The sequence below is a fragment of the Brachyistius frenatus genome, unplaced genomic scaffold (genome assembly GCF_029030835.1).
Source record: "Brachyistius frenatus isolate BFR_SWC_R1_liver_20210118 unplaced genomic scaffold, ASM2903083v1 Contig_3, whole genome shotgun sequence".
NCBI classification, from domain to species: domain Eukaryota; kingdom Metazoa; phylum Chordata; class Actinopteri; family Embiotocidae; genus Brachyistius; species Brachyistius frenatus.
The window spans coordinates 2994443-3016910 of NW_027210602.1; the positions used below are offsets into that span (position 1 = coordinate 2994443).

A 22468-nucleotide genomic window follows, 5' to 3' on the forward strand; every position below is an offset into this window, starting at 1 on the left:
TGTGTGTGTGTGTGTGTGTACCTGTGCGCTGTAGGTAATGGCCTCAGCCTGCTGGTCGCTCATGTTGGCTAGTGTGTTTGTTGGCTCTTTCTCACATGGGTCGTGTAAACCTGGACCACCTGGGGGAAGTGAGAGGAGATGACAGACACACACACACACACACACACACACACACACACACACACACACACACACACACACACACACACACACACACACACACACACACACACACACACACACACACACACACACACACACACACACACACACACAGATTAACAGTCAGTTGTTGTCACTCTATGTGCTGACACTGCAGCTCAGCAACATTTAATTAGGCTTCACTGCCATGACATAAGTGTCAGTGGAAATCGTGACAATGAAAATGACGGAGAAAACATTTGAAATTGATGAATGTTGCAGGTAAGGGGTACGTGATGAAGCCCTGAAATGATACCACGATATTTGAGTAAATATATAACTGTGGTTTGTCGTACATCTGATCTTTTTTTTAACCAATCCACTTCCACTCTACTGAAGTCACTCCACCATGGAGCTGCTTACAGCCATGCGTGTTGGCCCTGTGCAGAAATTATTCATTTAACATACGTCGTGCTATTATGCTGTACAACAGTTTGCCAGACATTAGAAAAAAGTTTTGAAATATTATCATTATCACGGACTAATTTTTACAAATCATATTAAAAACTAGAATTACTGCTCCGCGGCTGTATACCTTCACCGACCAGTAACAACGCTGCGTAGCGGATTAACAGTGAGGAACTCAACGCCCCAATATTACATATGCATGCAAGCAAACACGCTAAACGGACAACGGGCGTTAAATTGCACATTTGAAAGATGTAATCCTCACCGCACGTCGTTAAGTCAAATCTGCTTGGACATTTTTTTGCGGGTTGTGTGGAGTTTGCACGTGATTTTATGATTTTCCTAAACATTTATTCAATCAGGCCCAAAGTGTTCTCATGCTTGGCCAATAAAGCTGATTGACAGTCGACAATGTTTCAAATATAGATGAAGCTACAAATTCCAAAACATGAATGCTTCACACGTTTTCATTTTGACAGCACAGAAGATCAATACAGTCACCCAACAGTGACACCCAAGATCAGCGTCACCGATTCAGTATCCGACCAAATGTGAAATATAGTCACAATCTCCTTTCTCTTTCTCAGTTAGGGTGTTGAATAATGGCTAGAAAATTGGTTTTGACCTTTGATCTTCAGGATTTAAAATGTCATCACTTTATCCAATTCGATTTTTTTTTTGTGTGCAATTTTGCTCAAATTAGCATATGAATATTTGAGATATGACCACAACGGTGATTTGTGAGGTCACAGTGACCTGTAACGCCAAAATCGAATCGGCTCATTCGTGAGTCCAAGTGAACGTTTGTGCCAAATGTGAAGAAATTCCCAGAGGGCGTTTTTGAGATATAGATATAGAACACCTCTACTGTAGGTAAATATATATAGTCTTCGTTTTTACCAGTCAACTTAACATGACCTGTTTTTATTTGCATTTATGTTAAACTCTGATGTATTTTTTTTTTTTTTTTTTAAATCTCCTTGTAGTCCTTTCTAAAGTTGGACCTCAGTGATCCTCAGTCTGAAACGACATCACTGGCTTTTGGACCCAAACTGCATTTGTTAAATTAAATCAAATGTAACGGCGCTTTAATGAACAGACTTTTTTTTTCCCACCCCTGGAGATGCACATCATTTTTCTGGAAGCCATTCAGCTGCCCCTAATTAAGACGCTCTCATAATGACAGCGCTGCCCTGCTGGGTCATTCAAACTGTCTCAACCTCTCTTACAGACCCACGAACCGTATCCGCTCGTCTTTCCAAATTAGGCACGGCCCGCAGCTCCGCTCGAGAATTAGCATGAAAATACAAATTCCCATCCGCTCAACAGCCGCGACATTCCTGCATCCACCAGGACGACGTACCCGGTAGCAGAATGCCGGAGGCCAGGCACTCCATGACTCGACGCAGGGCTTCTCCCGCCCCGAGGGGTCTGTTGCAGGTGGCAATGGCCTTCTCACAGATGAGCTCTAAGGGCTGCAACGAGCGGTAAATACGGACACAGATCACAGATGAGTGGACCACAGTGAAGAAAACCAGGTGCCGTGTCATCAAAAACATCAAACTGACAAAAGAAATTTAACTTGGTAAGAAGTAGACTGGAAAAATATTCAAAAACATGTTTTACTATCTGTTCCCAAAAGGTTTTTTTTTTTTTATTCATATCACAGACTCCCTATTCATCAGAATTCTTCATGAATTAGTATCGCACAGTATGTCCGTTTATTTACAGCTGTGATGTCATTTAAAAAAATAATAATAATAATAATAATTTCACAATGTATTGTATAAACGTTCAAGAAGGCTTTACAGTTTTATTTCATTTCGAAGGATTGACCCTCAAACAGGTGATTACAGCTAAAGACTCACCCATCCCTTGAGAGGTTCCCAGATGGGGTGTCTATTGCACATGTCTCTTAGTATCCTGAGAACGATAACGCAGGACTTGAGTCCGTTCACTCGAGCCTGAGAGAGACGGAGGGACGGAGAGGAGGGAAAGACGGAGGGAGGATTAAACGGAAAGAGGAAGGAAGGGAACAAATTGAGCACAGGAGGAGTCGTGTTTGTGTAAATACAAAGTCACAGTCATAATGAAGTGATTGTTTCCTGTCTAAAAGTCTGCATGAGCTCCCAACACAGGGAAGACATGTTAACAACGCTACACATATTGAATTTAGGTGATTTAAAAGTATATTTTTCTCTGTCTTCAGCACATAAATATATTCTGAACTATTTCTTTCTTTCTTTTTTTTCTTTTTTTGTCAGTAAGGGAAGTGAGTCGGGAGATAGATGGGGAAGGGTATGGGAGGAGAATCAAAGGGAAGCATTGACATAATGTACAGAGCAGGCAGGTTCACATAATAGCCAAAAAGAAAAACAAGTATCAACCATTGCTTTTGTAGCCTTACGATACCTCTTCAATTCAACCTTTTGCAGCTCATATATAGCAGGTGGAGTTCAACATCGTGTATCGAGCAAAATACACTTTGGAAGGATGAGAGAATCTGCAAGCATTTTTAGGAAGTGATGTGTGACATTTGGCCGTTTTTGTTCACAATGTTGTAAAACAACATCCTCGCATATTGAAGTGCATACGAGCGAGCGTCAAACAAAACATCTATCGGCCGTGATGCATTTAATTACGAGAGAGTATTTGCACTTGTTGCAACATGTACATTCAAATCTCGGTGTCAATTTACACTCGCGTGTGCGCGCTCTCGATGGGTCTGATTTTGAGTGGGCTCGACGAGCGGCGGGGCGTTCGCCGACGGGGAGCGCGGCGGCGCCGCCTCTGGGTGAATCGTCAGGCTACAATAAGCATCGGGCACGAAGACAGGAAGTGAGTGGGTGCCGACCTGGAACCACTTGGCGTGTCGCAGCGCTGCCAGGGCCAACAGACATCTGTGTCTATCCAGCACCTCCCCCTCCTCCTCCTCCTCCTCCTCCTCCTCAGCCTCCACTCTCTGCGCAGCAGCACCCAACACTGCCACAAAACAATAACAACCCGATATAGAGAACGTAAAAACACACACACGTCATGTCCGAGTGTGTGTGTTTGAATGTCGCGCGCGCGTGGATGTACGCAGACACACTTGAGAAAGTTGCGCGTGAAAGCATACACACACACACACACACACACACACACACACACACACACACACACGCACGTGCATGGATATTTTTGGTACATACAAGGCGCTTTTCATGCCATAAGTTTGTCCCTCCTTGTACGAAGTGCTCCCTCTCTCTGTACCGTTCACAGATCTGCGGTGAATGCTCAGAGAGGCCTCCTCACGCTTTAAACGGCATGTCATTTTCAACCCTGTGATCGGACCGATGTGTGCTGACGCCACCACACGTTGACATGTCGTCCCTCCTACTCACAGATGTGTTGAAAATCACACCCGCTGGTCAACGGTGATTTTAGTAGTTCACATCCATCCAGTTACGGACAAATCGGTGAAAGGGAGAGCAGCCGAGGACTCAAAGGACGGGGCAACTTTGTGGGATGGAGAGCCCCCCCACCCCCCAACCCCCTTTCACAGACATACACCAAACAAATACCTAAGGAATGTTTGATTTACTGTGTGGGCACAGTTGAGGCACATCCAGTTATTTAATTTGTGCCCAGCAAGGTAAATCAATCTCTCCTTTATGTATTTGAAGGGGATTTTTATTTATTTTGATCCAGTCTGCACCAGGCCAGGAATCAAAATAGGAGTTGTTTTTTTCTTCTGGATTACTTAAGGTGCACTTGATTTCACAGGCTCAAAGAGAAATGGTGCAGAGAAAGAAATTCAACAACCCATATGGGCAAAACACAGAATCAAGCGCTCCTAAAGTAGAACTGAAAAGAAAAAAAAAATTCTGAGATAGTTTGACCCAGTCTGAGACAAACACAACACAGGAGGGATCAAGGCAGGGTTTAGTCAGAGTTGGCAGGTAAAAAGAGGAGCATTTGTCTACTTTTATATGTGAGCGTTTGATTCATGCTGCCCGGCACACCAGGCTGGTTCAGTCACTACACTCTGGACCTTTCTGCCACTCCAGAATAAGCACAAAGTATATGCAAGGCGAGCTGAATCAAACGCAGCTGTGTATGAATGAGTGCAGTTACATGGAGTTTTCAGACGGGGTTTATTAAGTGCGGGGACCTACTGGAGATGATATTAAACACACTAAAGAGCCCTTCGGGCCTTTATGAAAACACAACTGGGCAAATATTCTCTTCCTCCCTCTCCCGTAAAAAGAAAATCCTTTACTCAAGAGGCATTAGGTTGAAATGTCAGAGCATCTACCTGAATTTAACCATGAATTCATCTGACCAATTATTGCAGTGCTGCTCTTCCTCTACAGCATGCAGCGGTGCGTGTGTGTGTGCTTCTGTGCCGGGTATCGTGGTGTATTTTAAGGAGTGCGAGTGGCCACAGCTGCATGTGGGGCCGCTTTGCCGCCAGTGGATCATTACAGCCTTCCAGCTTGTCCTCCCACCGTTCTCTCAAACGCTCTGCTGCCTCACTCAGCACTTCTTCTTTTTTTTTTAAACATCATTATCTCTGTGCTAGAGATGCCTTCCTGTCCCTTCGTCTCATCTAAAAAAAAAAAAAAAAAACGTCCCTTTGCTATCGTGTCTCTAATTCGCTGTCTTGCGCTGCATCGGTGTGGAAGGAGCACGCGTGCATGCAGTACATGTGTGCATAGACGACTTAGTTTCAATAAAACATTAAACTGCAACATAAATATTTAACATGTGACACATAGAAAAATCAAACACCGCAACCCCAATCCACAAGGTGACCGGTTAAAACTGCACACAAGGGGAAACATTACAATTTAAAATCAATATATCAATTACCTGACATCCAATCCGAAGGCATTATTGATCCATCTAACAGCAATTCAAATAGCTGGAGTTTACTGAACACATTCCACAAACATGCAAAACCGATAGCTTTCACGTCTACTTAATGAGTAACTGCACCATGCGGTTGTTGTTGCTGCGTGTGTTTGTGTGATATTTCAACTGTTCCAAGAGTCACTGGTGTTTGGCTAACGCATTTTGTTAATGCGAAAAAGTATGCGAACCTGCCGTTTAAAATATGATCCCAATAAATCTGAGCAATTAAGATATCCAGTGTGACGGGTATTTTTTTTGTGTATCCGTCAAGTGCAAAATATGACTGTGTGTGTGTGTGTGTGTGTGTGTGTGTGTGTGCGTGTGTGTGTGCGCGCGCGCCCGTGTGTTAGAGAGAGAACATGTGAGCGGTGCTCTCCTGCCGAGGCGTGCGGAATGATGAACGGCTAACCCGCGTGTTATGTCTCATCTCTGTCTGAGGCCCGAGTGTCTGGTTGGACGGGAGCCACGGGATGGATGGGACATTTGCTACCGCTCGGTTATTGATTTCGCTGGCCTGCTGGCATCGCTTCCCCGTCCCACCTCCCACTATTAATTGCAAGCAGTTCCTGCTCCCCGTGAAAGCAGGGGAATGGAGACGGCTTGTTAGGAGGAAGAAACAGCACACGGCTCCTGCGTGCTCCAACTCGTGTCTTTCGCTCTGTTGCGCGTACTTGAGTATATTGAGCCCCTTGGAGCAGCCTGCTTTTTAATCATTACTTTTACAGTCACATCTGGACACATTCATTGCACTACTTGTGTTAATTCGGAGGCTTGTGGTCAGCTGATCCCAGGTCTGCTGCCGTTGTGAGATCCTATCACAGCTACGGCCCCTCGTGACTTTATTCAAAGCATAAAAAACAGTTACTGTGGGGGATTATTATCTTTTGTTGTTGTTGCTTTTCTCTTTCCGCTGTCGTAGTCTGCCATTGGAACTGTGCTACGAGTTCATTTTAAAGGACCACACTGCAGTGCAGAGAGATGCAGGCTGGGTACTGAAATTTGGTACCAATTAACAAGGGATTTTTCGATAGCAGATGTTACCGAAGCAATTTGGTCAATGCCGCGAAAGTATCAAAGTGCGGTACCCAGCCGTACCGTAATGCCGTAACAGTTCTACAATTAGTCCAAAATTCCAGTGCACATCCACTGATAAAGACTCCGTGGGGCTCTCTCATTTAAATCAGTGCTGCTTTGATACACAGACTACCTGTGAAATTTAGGGTGGACTTCGAAGTAAAAGATCGAGTAAAGGAATTAAAGCCTCAATACAGTTCCACCATATGAAAGTGGACCGCTGATCTCTGCTCGGTCCACTCTGTCTCTCAGCTGCTCTCGGTGGTTCCCTGCTCAAAGGTCAAGACGTGACAGAGCATTTTGGTTTTTTGTTAGTCCTGGCTCTCTGAGGGTGAGATCGTCAGTGTTTCCCCTGGCAGAGACAGACAGCAGGTTCACCTGTGTCCACCCTGTGCTCTCCCGTGTGAGGCTGCCCTGTACTTCATGAAATCAGACGTGCGGCGGAGCAGAGAAACGGATTATCGGACGCAAATGCAGCTCTACGAGTACCTTCGTATTTAGTTTCTTTTCCCAGGACGGTGAAAGGGGAAACACTGATCACTGGAAATACCTCCCTGCCTTGACTGGGCTTGACTTTTATTTAGTTTTTGTTTGTGTTAATTATATTTCGTACATACAGTTGTTTTATCATGTTTAGCGACGGGAAGCACTGCTATTTACATGCAACATAGTTGAGAGCTACAGCCTGGGAATATTGCCCTCCTGTATATCTAGCAGGTTATCTTGTCAGAATGACGGTGCGTACGTTGTTTACTTTTACCACAGGAAGACCTTTCATGGTAGAAATGATGTCAGTTATATCCTCATACAGACGTGTAAAAAGGACGGCAATGTAACTTTAGATTTTCTTTTACTTTATTAAGTTACTCTCAACTTGAAGTGTTTTATTTCATGAGATACTTTTGTATTCTAAGTCAAATAGGTACTTTTGGTTCTTGAGTGCAGCTTTTGGTTTCTCTACCCACCTCTGCCTGTACCTGTCCTGTCCTGTGTCAGCATCAGTTAATGAGGTCAAACCTCTTGTGTTTGGAAAAAAACAAAACATTGTATTCAATAATAACATACACATTTAATTTAAAATTCAGTTGATTGTGTGTGTGTGTGTGTGTGTGTGTGTGTGTGTGTGTGTGTGTGTGTGTGTGTGTGTGTGTGTGTGTGGTGTGAGGAATGAAGAAAAAAAAAAATCCAACTTTCCTGTCTGTGTTCCTACCTTGACCGTTTTTCTTTTCTTGCTCCTCCTCCTCTTCTTTCACCTTCTCCTCCATATCTTCTCCTTCATCCCCATTCTCCACCTCCTCCTCCTCCTCCTTCTCCTCCTCCTCCTCTTCCTCTTCCTCCTCCTCTTCCTCCTCCTCCTCCACCTCATCATCTTCTTCCTCATCTTCCCTCATGGCCGGTGAGGTAAGGGTAATCTTCAGTGTGAGTTTGGGCTCTGTTGTAGATTGTACCAAGATGGCCGCCTCGGGCAAGGAGCTCGTGACCTCGTATTTTTCTTCTGTCAGCTTCTGTCATGTGTCAACAGACATAACTGGATGGTCAGAGGCCAAGGTCACAACAGGACTCGGTACAGACAAAGAAGCAAAATATATCTGAGCCTGCCTAGACGTGGCAACAACATCACTAGGTATGATAGGATTAAAATACTATGTGAAAACAGAGAAAGTGATTAGCTCTGCAGATCTCATATCTCCTTTCATTTGTAAACAGGGCTATTTTAGGCTGCAGGACTGAAACAGTCATTTGAAATGTGAGAAGTATCTCCAAGAAGAAACAAAGCCTGGACCCTTCAGCAGATCACTGTGGGAAAGAGCTCATAAGACAGGCAAGTAAAAAAACCAAAAAAACAATTGGGTTTTCAAGTAATTTTGATAAGGCTAATTAAATCCAACAGGACAATTCAAACACACATATGGACTGTCAAATCATCAAATAACCATCATACATCATAACAACTCGCGCCGAGCTGTGAAATGTCTCTGTCGATAACAAAGGGACCAAAGTTCATTTGATGTGCAGATGAAAGCTCAAATTTTACCAACACTGTCTTCCTCTATTTTCTTCTTAGTCACTCATCTGGTTGTGAAAGTATCCATCTGTGTATATACGCTGTGCTTCATTCAGCCTTCAGTCTGCATAAAAACAATTATGGCTGACCTCTGCAGTCACAACTAAGACTTGCCAATGATAATTAATTCATGTCGGCACGCACAGCGGCCACAATTGTTACTTGATACGCATTTGTATATAATATACAAATGAAAACACTCAAACACTCATCACAGGTACACACACACACACACACACACACACACACACACACACACACACACACACACACACACACACACACACACACACACACACACACACACACACAGACTAACAAAAGTCATGAAGTGGCCTTGAGGGGGATTTTGTGAATGCACGTCTTGTACCTGCTATTAGTGCTCAGGCTCTTTTTGCACATCAACTGTGTTGTTCACTTGTATTATTGACATCGCTGGGAAATTAGTCTTTCCATATGGTCACTTTATGCAAACAAAACTGCCATAAAATTGTTAATTGCCAACTATTTTGATAATTAAATAATCATTTTGAGTCCGTTATCTAAATGGAGAAATGCTCCAATTCCCTGACTCCAACTTCTAAAAAAAAATTATATTTTCTGGTTCCTTTAGTCCTCTGTGATAAGAAAGCCAATATCTTTTGTTTGTGGACTGTTTGTCGGGACAAAACAGGACATTTTAGGCTGTGCATGACATTTTTCTCCCAAAGAAAACAACAACAACAGCTAATTGATTCATCAAACAAAATAATTGACAGATGAATCAATCATGACAATAATTGTTAGTTGCAACCCTATATAAGTTTTTGTTTTTTTATTGCTCAGGTAATGGTTAAATTCAGGGTTATGTATCCATTATGTGATGTCCTCCAAAGTGAGAAAAATAAGTGTGTCTGTGTTTGTGCATGTTTCAGATGCTCTTTAAGTGAGCATTGTGTCGGCCCAACTACATCCCATTTGGCTCTGATGAGAAAATCAAAATCTGTGGTCACTGAGCCAAGACATGAGATTACCTCCCTGCCTGCACACACCTACAGGAAACACACACACACACACACACACACACACACACACACACACACACACACACACACACACACACACACACACACACACACACACACACACACACACACACACACACACACACACACACACAGGCTCTCGGTCTCCTTCTAACAAAATGTAAATGTGAGCGCAGACGAGGCGCAGAGGCAGAATTTATTCATGGAATAATCTGTGCGCTGTCCAGTTAGGTTGGGAAGTGTTTCCCCCTCCCTTGCTCAATACTTTCATCCTAAGTCATTTCAACACTTTAGCAGGCTGCAACAATATCTAAAAGATTTACAAGGGGTTTAATTCCCAGGGGCTAAATAAAGACAGAAAAGTTTAATTCCTAGATTACAAAATATAACAAACAAAAAAAGGGTCAAAGTCAATGCACGCAAAAAAACCCCCAAAAAAACCAACAAAAAAAAGTCCTGCATATCTGAGCCTGTTTCGCGTGCTGCTCTGTGAACCGCAGGTGCTCATCAGCATTTTTTTTTTTTTATATGTATCGTGTGGGTGTGAATGTCAGGAGTCCCACTTCTGTGCCATGACTTGTTAATGAGGAAACGTGACACTGACGTAGTGACAAAAGTATTAATCACACATTACTCATACATACTAAAACACCTCTCAACTTCTCACCTGACCGTATTGCTGTCTGTTACCTACTTACGCCTCACACTCGCACTCACAACACCTCACTGCACAATACAGCGAGAGCTGGCAAATTCAAAGCAGAAACACTCCGAACATGTGGAAGCTTATTCAAATAGCTTCATTTCTGACACCCCAGAGGACTGTGTGGTAAAAAAAAAATAGTCATTTTTGGATTAAATTTGGTAGACAGTGATGTCACCGAGTCTTTAATGCAAGGCTCACAGTCAAATGTGTGTGTGTGTGTGTGTGTGTGTGTGTGTGTGTGTGTGTGTGTGTGTGTGTGTGTGTGTGTGTGTTAGTGTGTATCTAACCTCGATCTGTGTGGGTAAATTGTGACAGACAGTGTCCAGCAGTGTCTGTGTGGGTTTGTCTCTGCACATCAGCACCAGCTCCAGGTCCATGTCGCCTTTGATCAGGAGTCCTTTGGCCACAAGGCCGATCCTCATCACTCCACACAGCACGCCACCACTGCTGGGTTCCCTGTTTTTTTTTTGTTTTTTTTTAGAGAAACACAAACGATAGATAACTCTTCTTCTGGTGGTTTTAAACTGTAACTACATACACTTTTTTTTTTTAGTTTGCATCTAAAATGCTCCAGGTAACATTTTTCTGTGGTTTGCTCTCGGGGAGTTGGCGAAGTAAATACCAGAAAAATTATCTCGTTACGGATTCGAGAAAATAAACTGTCACACTATTATAACTCTGATAACACACTCAAGCCTACAATTATCCTACAATGTTGTGTGGCGTCTAATAAATATAATTACACTCCAAGTCCAATCCAAAGGAGCTCCCACTTTCTTTTGCGCAGCATTGATACCCACATTTAAAACAAACAATCTCTTGGAAAGTAGCTGAAAGTAGTCTTTGATTAAAAGATTAAAATACAAGGTTCCTGTTAACACTGCCAAATAAGATCAGACAAGGCAATTCAAGACTGTAATGAGAAGTAGTGAACCATTCATAAAAGGATTCATGATGATAGCCAACCGTGAAGACTGTCGGAGACTGTCAACTGGTCGTGTAACACAGGCTTCGTCTGCCTAACCGAAGAAGATTTTCCTCTGTGTCTCCATGGATGAGCCATGATTTTCGAATAATCATTCAAGTTTAGGCAACGGGCGTCTTTTTACCGGCTTGTTTTTACAGTGTGACACCATCACCACAGGGTGGCGGTAATGCACCTAAAAGCTGTTTGCCGACCGCCATAAGGCAACAAAAGAAAAGGATCAACATATTAGCACAGTAAAATGTGTGCTGCACACACGTGTGTGCTCATCATAAAATGCTCCTCCTGATTCATCTTTATTTCGGACTGGAAGTAAGACGAAACAATCAATCAAAACAAAGAAATCGATCAAAAACAAGTCATTTCCTACACGCGACAATAATAATTAGCCGACGCCCCATTGTGCGTCACATCTGGCTACCTGTAGCTGTCACTGGATTTCTCCGTTTTATCGCTGGGCTCGTCACCGGGATCATCCTCCTCTGTGCTGTCCGCTGGTTGGCTGTCAAACTGGTTGTGGACGTCGCCGCTGCTCTGATCCAGCCAATCGGACACGTGTTTGAGGGCACACTCGACGCTGGACACCAGCGTCTGAACGGCTTCCAGCTCCTGAGAGGAGGGGTAGATGGTAGAGTGCTTTGCCATGACGTGGCGGTCATCGTTACTAAAGGAACGGAAGGACCTCTGAAAGAGAGAATGAGAAACAACAGAAATAAACGATTAAGATTACTGATTAAGATTCGAAGGAAAAACAGTAAGACACAAGGGTGCATAGACACCCGCAAACAAAAACACAAAAACACAAAAACACACACTCTCCTCCCCTTTGTAAACAGCTAAGGCACCACTGGAGAGGTTTCGGCAACCGATTGAGCTTTAATCCATCAAATCAATGCCTTGGACTTCCTGTTGGGGACTGACTTTTCTCTGTAATACATCCAAAATAATAACAACAACAACAAAAAATACAAAAACTGATGCAACACAACCACCAGCTAAAAAAAAAAAAAAAAGCAGACAGGATGCTACTTGCTTTTATGCAGTGAGGACATGCATTTCTTTTATGGGAGAGAAATCAATTTTTCAATGACAGCTCCTATTTAATGTCACTGACCCTGACACACACACACACACACACACACACACACACACACACACACACACACACACACACACACACACACACACACACACACACACACACACACACACGCGCGCGCGTACACACAGCTATCAGAAATTCATCTCGCCACCGTCCTCACGTCCTCTCCACCTGTCCTAATTCAATCAGACATTTTGGCCTCGGGAATTCGTGTCAGCTCTTCAGTCTTTCTCATTTGTTACCTTCTGCTCTCTCTGAGGTTGAAGGAGGGAAAACCACAGAAGAAGGACACCAGGTGCGAGGCGTCAGACGGGTGACAAAATAGAAGAAAGCCAAGAAGAGAGTGAATAGATAACAGCAGAAGAGGGCTTGAAGAACGGTGCAGAATCTTTGAATTGAGCCTCCGCTCCCACATCCATTTCAGTGCTTTCTCCTTTTTAAAGATGAACGGGGAAGTGAAGAGATGAAGGAGAGGAGCAGGTGCAACTCTGGCTTTTGTGATTTGGATCCTGCAGTTACAACCATCCAGATGGTTTACTGCGCTTATGTGCACTCATAAGAAAACATTTTGTAAAATGTATGTGGGCTGTTATGATCCTTTCATGTGGCATTTCAGTAGGTAATGGTCACGGTAGATATTATTGAAGCATATTATTTAACCTGGCATTTAGAATTGATCATAATCTATTAACAAAGCATTCAATTTGTTGTAATACATATATTTTTAATTCTGTGCGATGATTGGTGAAAGAAATACTCGCACAACAGATCATTCATATCCATCATAACACATTATTTCATCTGAATTGTTCAGTGCAACATCACTTCTGTTGTACTGTTCAACAGCGCAGTTTTAGTTCTCTTTTGTGTCACTGTACACAAACCACGAACATATCCTGTCAACCGGCATGTTGAAGTCACTTCTGCTTTAAAGTTGCTCATCTGTGACTCGTAATTTGTATTTTTCCTTTACAAATAGAAAGATATGTCTAAAAATGGCAAGCTTTTATTTATATTGTACCTTGGTAGCCTGAATCTGAAGGATGGGGTTCATTTTTAAACAGTAGAGGTTATCACGCTACGCTGGGAGGCTGATGTGCGTAACACGGCACGAGGAGGGTGCTCTCAACAAAGCTGCAAAGTAGACCTGCTTATCTCCAAGACCCACATTTCCCTTTATTCACCTCACATCTGCTCACAGAGAGCCACACAGCAGCCATCATAACCAACACACACACACACACACACACACACACACACACACACACACACACACACACACACACACACACACACACACACACACACAAGAGCAGAGATGACCTTTTTCAGTAGTACGGATAGTGTAGTTTGAGTGCTACTATCAATCTACTTGAAATCCAAGGAACACACATACACACACACGTACGTTACATTGACTTACATTAATTTACCCTCACCCTGACCATAACCACGACATTATGGGGACTTGCGTTTTGACCCCAAAGTCCACAAGTCCCCATAATGTGAATGTGTAAATAGATTTACGCCCCCTCAACATGAGTAATACAAGTACACACAAGCCTGTGCATTGACTACCATTCGCTGTGGATAGATAGCCTTACCATATCCTTGACCATAACCTCAGTTCACAACTCACCCTTCATCTTAACCAGGACCTCAGGAAGACTAAACGTTATGAGGACCTGGCTTAGATCTCCATGACAACTACTGGTCCCGACAAGGTCGGGGTTTATACCAGAAAGGGTCCCAATAGGGTAACAAAAATGCGTGGACACACACACACACACACACACACACAGAGAGAGAGAGAGAGAGAGGTAATACACACTTCATCCCATTCCTAATTGAACTAGTGCCATTCTCTTTCAGGAGAGTGAGTGAGATAAAGCCATTAACAGAATGGAGAACAAGCACCGCACACTAACGGCAGCTTCAGCCTGTGCAGCTCAGTATGGAGAGTGTCGCACGGACATTTTTACAGGGTTACACACTCCCTTCCCACCGAGACTCTGCGGTGATTCTCCCAATAGTTTGTCAAGAATGAAATGGACTGAATTTAGATACCATGAGAGGATTGTTAGTATTAAAAGTATGACATCTTTTTTTTTTTTTTTTTTGTGGTCCTACTTGATTATGTTTTCATTTAGATCACGGAGATGAGCGTGGTCTCATTTGACATTTTCAAGCCATCAATGTTCGAATGTTGTTTTCAGCAGATCTTCATTAATCTTATGAGTCACATGTCAAAAATATTCAACCTCCTTCGTTTAGCACAGCTTTGTATGCTGCAAGGGCAAAAAAATGCCACAACAACTTCCATTGTACTTAAATGATTAGTTGCTCAACAAGAAAATGAATGGACAATTTTAACAAACTGAAAATGGATTTTTTTATTTTTTTATTTTTAGACCGCTGGTTAAAACAGACTTGTCACTAAAAAATAATATTAAAAACGAAATTGTACCTTATCTTTATAAAATATATATATATATATATATATTAATAGAGGTGTAAAAGTTATTGTGCAAAAAAAAATTAAATGCAACTTATGTGTATCGTTGCCTACCTACTCTCTCTCTCTCTGTGTGTGTGTGTGTGTGTGTGTGTGTGTGTGTGTGTGTGTGTGTGTGTGTGTGTGTGTGTGTGTGTGTGTGTGTGTGTGTGTGTGTGTGTGTGTGTGTGTGTGTGTGTGTGTGTGTGTCTCCCTCCCTCCCTCCTCAGATCAGTGTTTAACAGACCGACAGTCACAGATTTTATGAGCTGTAGCAAATGGGAGCTTCTGCAGCCATAAAGCACATTGCTGTGAGAGGGCCTATGTATCTATGAGTTGCTACTACTCGAGTGTGGGGGCGTTTTCTCCCAGCTGCTCTGATCACCATGTAAATCAGAGCCGTTAAGGAAGGCTCACTGACAAGAATCGACCCCGAGGTCAGCGTGTGCCGAGATGCCGCAGACATTTAGACAAGTGCACACGACCTACCGTAGCCAAGATACGAGTTGGTGCAGGATTTCACAGTTTCACGTCTGAATTTAGAAAAAAAAAAGAAGCTGGATGGAGATTTCACAGCGGCTGTAAAAACATTTGTTTTTGGATTTACTGGAAAATAAGTAGTTTTTGACCAGTTTTGTTTTAGATTGTTGTTGCACATTCGGTCTGTGAAGGAATACCTCGGTGCCCTTGACTGCCACATAACTGGAGGTCAATTGCATTATATGTTTCCCCTTGTCCTGTGTACATGCGCGAGTGTACGAGCAAGAGCGCGGTTAATTATACATGGTGATTTATTCATTAAGATCACAAACCAGATATCTTTAACAAACCTCAGCGACAAAATGACCTGCGTTTTCCACTGGTTTATGGGTCCTTCACATCATCTTGATGTTTTGTTCCACGGCTTCGTACCCCATCAGGAGCGTTTCAGAAGCGAAGCGTTTTGTCTGCCAGTTTTGTTTTTCTTTTTAACTTCCTGATTTGGTCATTTTTCCCAGATTTTTCTTCTCGTGGGTTAACGTTGTTCAACAGTCCGTTTGTTTTATTGTTGTTATTTCCCACTTTGTGCTGTAGCCTACACATAAAGTTAATACAGCGTGCTGTGTTAAAGAAAAAAAATTCATACTCATAATTATTTCCTAGCAGGACGGGAATGCACCCGTTGATGTGGTGATGTAATATACGATTGCACAGGGTGTTTTATTTTGAAATGTTTTTCCAGTTTTGTTCCCATCCATATTCTGAAGGTTTTTCAGACAAGGTGGTTCATATATAATTCATAGCCTGATCTGTATAACATTTAATGAGTACAAACACAGCGGGGGGAAAAAATTGTTTATGGCTGTTGACAGTATCTTCTGATTTATGGATTGATAAAGAGACATTGGAAATTCCCTCTGTAAAAAACATTCACAAAATGAAACAAGAATTTTGAACCTGCCTTTATTCAATGTCCCGATTTCGGTCCAGGAAATGTGTGGAAATTAATAATAATAACAATAATAATAATACATTCCATTAATATAGTGCTTTTCAAGATACTCAAACACAATATTAGTGCACATTTAATTAGCTAATGTCTTATTTTCTAGATACATATATTGTATACATAACAAAAAATAATTGTCTTAACATAATCAACCGGGGAAGTGTTTCTATTGTTTAAAATGTTGACCCTGTTCACCTGTCTTCATTTTCTTTTTTTGCCGTCTCAAAAACGACCGAAGCTCAGAAATCCAAAACAACCACAAACTTTGAAACAAGCCAAATTAATAAAGCAGGTAAACAACGTTTCCCACCTTCTGCTGCATCAGAAACAGACATGCAGATATTTAATTATTGAATCCCACCAGCACACACCGTGCCCTATGAGTGTGTGTGTGTACATGTATACCTTCATGTGCCATTGTGGCGTTGTGCTTTTAGACCGCACACTTACCAATTACACTCCCATTTCACGCTCCAGTGAAGCCAACCAGCCCATGTTACATAACCATATTACACAGCATTTACAACTAAAGGTGTACAAAACAAACACGCATACACACCAATGCATATCCAACAGATCTGTAAATACACACACCACACGTGAAAATGATCAATGAAATATGCACACAAAACCCATGCAAACCAATTACACGCAGCGTCTCTTACACACACACACACACACACACACACACACACACACACACACACACACACACACACACACACACACACACACACACACACACACTACTTCCAACACTTCCATCCATCACACGTCTGTTCTGTCCCTTAATGCCCTGCAGTAACAGCATTTTAGTTTAGGGTGTTGTAGCCTGACACGCACGCTGTCAGTAGCAGCGACTTCGCTTAAGAAGCATCAGAGTCCGATGACTTTCCTCTCCACTGCTGCCGTCTCTCTCAGGCTCCTCTTGTCTCTTCCTGTCTCTCTGCAGCCATCTGCTATAAATTACATGACCTGATGCCAAGGACAAGACTTGCTGGAGCAATATCAGTTGTGATTGGACGGGATACTCTACACCCGCATCTTTGCCAGAGAAGCCTGTTATTGCCTATTATTTTTAGAGCACCATTTAAGAATATTGCACCGTATGTGCGTGTGTGCTCACGGCAGCCGGCCTGGCGAGGTGTTTGTGTGCTTTTGCTTTGAATAAGTCATGTGCGCGAAGTGCTGAGCTGAGTGCTTAGGTGGCCGCTCACAATACAAGATATTGTGATGAGAGAATATGTGATGAAGGGGAAAAGAGCATGTCTCTAAAGGTGAACAAACAAAGGAAACAAAGGTGAGAAATCTGCAGGGAGAGATTGAGGGAGATAGAGAAAAACTGGATCTGAATATTTTTAGCCAACCACAGTAGAAATAAAGGCTCGTTTGTCCTCAAGCTGACAACACAAGCCAAAACACCTCCATAGTTAAACTATTCTAAAAAAAACAACAACCAGAAAAACAAGTCACCACCTATAAATATCAGGCAAAACTATTTCAGAGGCGGTGGTTTGAAAAAATAAAAATAAAAATGTCATACCTCTTTAAGGCAACATGAAACCATGAAGAGTCAAAGGGAAAATTCTAAAACTTCAAAAAGCCATCGCAAAATAGGCTAGGAGTGATGGGACAAGCAACACTGAAGAAGAAAAAACACACTGTGCCTTCTCTGCAACATCCAGCAGCCTCGGGGAGATTGCATTAAAAATTCATCCTGTGATTTATCTGCACTCTGCTTGGCAGGCCGGCCCGCCACACTTCGCCATCCTGTTTTATTGTGCTCTCCCGCTCCCCTCTCACGCTGTCTTTCAAATTACCACATGCCTGCTGTCACACAACACATGCGTACAACAGACACCTAAACAAATAAACCAAAATCACAAAAATTACAGCAGCAGCAAAATACCAAATAAGCGGCCCATATCCAGCCTCTCAACTGTCCTGGTAAAGACGGTAGAAAACGATCAAAAACTTAAGTACGCAAATAAATCTGTAGCTCAGGGCCATCAGTACTCCCGAACTGTCTCGACTCAGCAGGGATGACATTCATGTAAATCCTGTTTTAATCGGGTTTCTATAGCAGCGGCCACAAACTACAGTGCCTGTTTACTCTGTTTGCACTAAACGACCGGACTGTGTCCTTTGCTCCTGGTAATGTGTCGGCTTGGTTTAAAAGGTTTACAGACCGCCCGTAAAATATTATGACCTGCCTGCTAAAAGCCGAGCAGGTGACATTGCGCTGTTTTTGGGAATACCGACACAATTATTGAGTCGTGGAATGTCTACATGAGGGAAAATCCCAGAATATTATTAAAATACACATGAAATCATGTCTCATGGAAGAACAGGAAACTGCTCCCGCGAAATAAGTTTTCTTGTTTTAATGAGAACTTTTAAAAACTCCCGATTTTTATTTGAGTATTGTTCAAAAACCTTTTGGACTTTTTTGAACCAATTTGATCAAATCCATATTTAGAAAACGAAAATTACATTGCACATTACGGCGGACATCTTTACTTCTCATGTAGTTTAGAGGGGAGATTATAACCCAGGATGCTGTCTGTCGCTACAATTCACAGATATCCCCTAAATAAATTAGTTGTAAAAAGTTGTGCGTTAAAACAAAAGCATGTTGGTGTGGATGTAGCCGCGGTATTGAAATTTGGTCTAGAATGACAAGGTATTTTTTTTTGATAGCAGATAATACTGAAGCAATTGAATCAGTCATAAATGTATTGAAGTTCATTTTGGTCATGTCTTCTATTAATTTTACAACAAAAAACACTATAAATGATAGTTTCACATTCAGCGCTGTTTATATAAAATGGAACTGAAACTACAGGGGTTTTTTTTAAACTGTCTGCGACTTCTGCTCCCCCCCACCCCCCCAAAAAAAAATCTGTGTATGTGTGTGTAGATGCAAAACAATTAATGAAGACGCAGACACAAAACGTGAGCAGAGAACTCAAAGAAAAGTCAACAAAAGGATCTGTTTGGTGCGTTGAGTGGTTTGCGTGGTGACACCGTTGCCAAGGTCAGTATTTGCTGCATCACCATAACTCACCATTAATCACAGTTGTGTGTTTGCAACAGCGGCATGCGCTAGTCTTATTACCCTCGGTTATTTATGAGCTCAGCCGTGTGCCCTCTTCGGGAATGTCCAACCTCAGCACCTTCAGTAACGTCTTGTTTTCTGTCAACCTCCCTCAATCATTTGTTTTCCTCCATCTCAGACAGTTTTTTTCTTCCCTTTCCCTCATTCCTACATCCTCCATCTTACATCCTCCATCTTACATCCTACATCCTCCATCTTACATCCTACATCCTCCATCTTACATCCTACATCCTCCATCCTACATCCTCCATCTTACATCATCCATCTTACATCCTCCATCCTTCATCCTCCATCCTACATCATACATCCTCCATCTTACATCCTCCATCCTCTATCTTACATCCTCCATCCTCTATCCTCCATCTTACATCCTCCATCCTACATCCTCCATCCTACCAACCACTCTTCCCATTTACTTCCTTTTTGTACTCATTTTTCCTCCTTCCTCCTCTTGTTCTACTTTTTAATAATTCATCTGCTGCTCTGCTCGCCCCCCCTCGGGGAACAGCTCCCACTTTCACAGGCCGAGACCATTAATCAATCCCTCGTCTCGCTCTTGCTCTACCTCCACCTCTCTGCTCTTAACCTCCCTTCTCTATCCCGCGTCTCCACTCCACACTTCTCTTTTTGCTTTCGACATCCTTTCCGCTTTTCATCTCTCGAGTTTCTGTCCATCAGTTATGGTTTTATGATCTTATCTGCTCCCACTTGTTATCCTGTCCTTCCACTGGTCTCTTTGATCTTGCCAGCCATCCTCTCCTCCTCATGAACAACACGGGAGCTCTTTCTACGGCATCTTCCTCTCGTGCTTACGTAAAGAAAAAACAAACTCATTTCTACACTCATTCAGCATTTCAGCAAGCAACTGCCCATGTAATGAACATGTAGACTGATGACTATTCATCGTACATTCTCATTCTTTACATTTGACAAACGAATAAAAGCAACGATATAATGAACTATTCATAATTACTGGTTTTCTCACTGAGAATATAAAGATATAACAGAACAAATCCACAAAGTCGCAGGAAAAACATCTGAAGAGCCAACAGTGATTAAATCTCTTTCTGGTAATCACCACTCTCCTTCTTTTGGTTCTCACCCTCCATGTCTGTCTCCATGTCTGTCTTCATGTCTGCCGTATAGTTGGCTAGAAAAGCCTTCATCAACCAAGTTTGCATTAGTCGTTTAGTTGCAGGAAGTAAAAAAAAACATTGTCAGACACATTGTAAAAAAAAAAAAACGTACCGAATTTGTTACCGGCTGAGCCTTTCCCTTTATGAAGGTGGACTTATGGGTAACCTGAGGGGGTGGGGGAACGGATGTCAGGGCATCCTATGTGAGAAGTAACATCAACAGCATTTAGCCGCAGAGACTTTAAAGTGCATGCCGACGGCGATGATTAAGTTACTGTAATCTGCACTAAAGTGTCGCGATAAACCCAAGTTTCAGGGTGACAGCTGTGTAAAGGTCGGGCTCCGTGATCGCTGCCCCCAGAAAAGGAAATGATTCCTCTTTACTGCAGAGTTTGTCCAGAGACTAACGGCTAGTTACCAGACGAGAATCAAGACGGTACCAAGGTCCGGACCAGCAGGTCTGAACAATATATATATATATATACTACATACTATATAATAATTTTATACCCTGACTGTCAATAATCCGTAAACAGCCTCGAACCAGACACATTCAGGCTAAGATTCAATATACTGTGTTGAAATGAATAACAAACAAAAAAAAGTTCTATTTTAAAGGCCCATTATTATGGATTTGTATTCATCTGTAAGGTATTAAGAATATTACTTTTTTTCTACCAGCCCTGAAACATGTTCGAGTGATTAAATTAATATCACAAAGAAGCGATGACATGCTCACTAATGCTTTCAACCAACGACTGAGTTGGAGAATCTTCAGTCGACGGCAGCCCCGCACTCTTCTTCTGTTTCCTTTCATTGTTCCTCTTAACTTCCGCCATCTCTTCCATTACCCTGTCGCCTCCTTCTCCCCCCCCCCTTACCCCCCAACGATACCGTCTCCCATCTTTTATCTACTCAACAAAAAATGCAAAGCTACGCACTCCCGCCTGCGCGGGCTCCTATCAAGTATCTATCTCTGTCGTTGACACGCACTCTGCGTTGTCATGTCTCGAGCGCGTTATCAGATCGAACTCTCGGCACCCCGCAGTCTGGAGGCTGTTTCCTCACTCAACTGTTGCTAATCCGCTCGCGCAACCGCACACAAACATCCAGCACCTACAAACAGAGAAGGGTGTCTTACCATGCCTGCAGGAGGAGGGGTGACTCGTTTCCTTCCTGCTGACGCCCACTTCTGGAAGTTAGCCGGGCGGCGCGGTGCGGTGCGACGCAGACGCGAGGGTTAGCGGTCAGGATGTTGATGTCACGTCGCTTCCGCTCCTCATGTGCTCGTTTGTCACTCCGGTCACCACTTCACAAGAGGTTGTCCTTCTGAGAGATAAAGAGAACAGAGGGGAGGACAGACGGATCAAACATTGATCAGTGCTTCCAGCGTTTACAGGAGGATTTGAAGAGTTTGAAATTACCCCCAATTACCAGATCGCAAAAAAGGATGAGATGTAGATTCAACAAATAACTCAATGAATAATACGACAAAATACTTTATAAACAAAGAGCAAAGCAGATAAAAAAGAAAAAGATAGTTGATGTATGAGAGTATGATCAACACAACCTGCATCGGTCTGACCCCGCACAACTCAATTCCACTCAAACCTTCATTTCCCCCTGAACGGCTACACACACACACACACACACACACACACACACACACACACACACACACACACACACACACACACACACACACACACACACACACAGATAGACAGACACGCTTTCTCTCAGCAGGGGTGCGGGACCGTTCTTAGAGT

General features: G+C 42.7%; 2 protein-coding genes across 4 annotated transcripts in view; one reads left to right on the plus strand and one right to left on the minus strand.

Moving 5' to 3' along the window:
• sh2d3ca (SH2 domain containing 3Ca) overlaps positions 1–22468 on the plus strand; it is a 190157-nt gene that overhangs the window by 30932 nt on the left and 136757 nt on the right. The gene's annotated exons all lie outside the window — the stretch shown is intronic.
• strbp (spermatid perinuclear RNA binding protein) overlaps positions 1–22468 on the minus strand; it is an 83739-nt gene that overhangs the window by 15129 nt on the left and 46142 nt on the right. For all 3 annotated transcript variants that reach the window (XM_069703225.1, XM_069703216.1, XM_069703233.1), the window contains exons 3-10: positions 21841–22028; positions 11782–12044; positions 10663–10831; positions 7790–8084; positions 3464–3591; positions 2478–2573; positions 1973–2084; positions 22–119 (exon numbers count right to left, since the gene is read on the minus strand). In XM_069703225.1, the coding sequence (XP_069559326.1) occupies positions 22–119; positions 1973–2084; positions 2478–2573; positions 3464–3591; positions 7790–8084; positions 10663–10831; positions 11782–12044; positions 21841–21843 (1164 nt within the window). In that variant the 5' untranslated portion in view covers positions 21844–22028. The remainder of the gene's footprint in view (positions 1–21; positions 120–1972; positions 2085–2477; positions 2574–3463; positions 3592–7789; positions 8085–10662; positions 10832–11781; positions 12045–21840; positions 22029–22468) is intronic.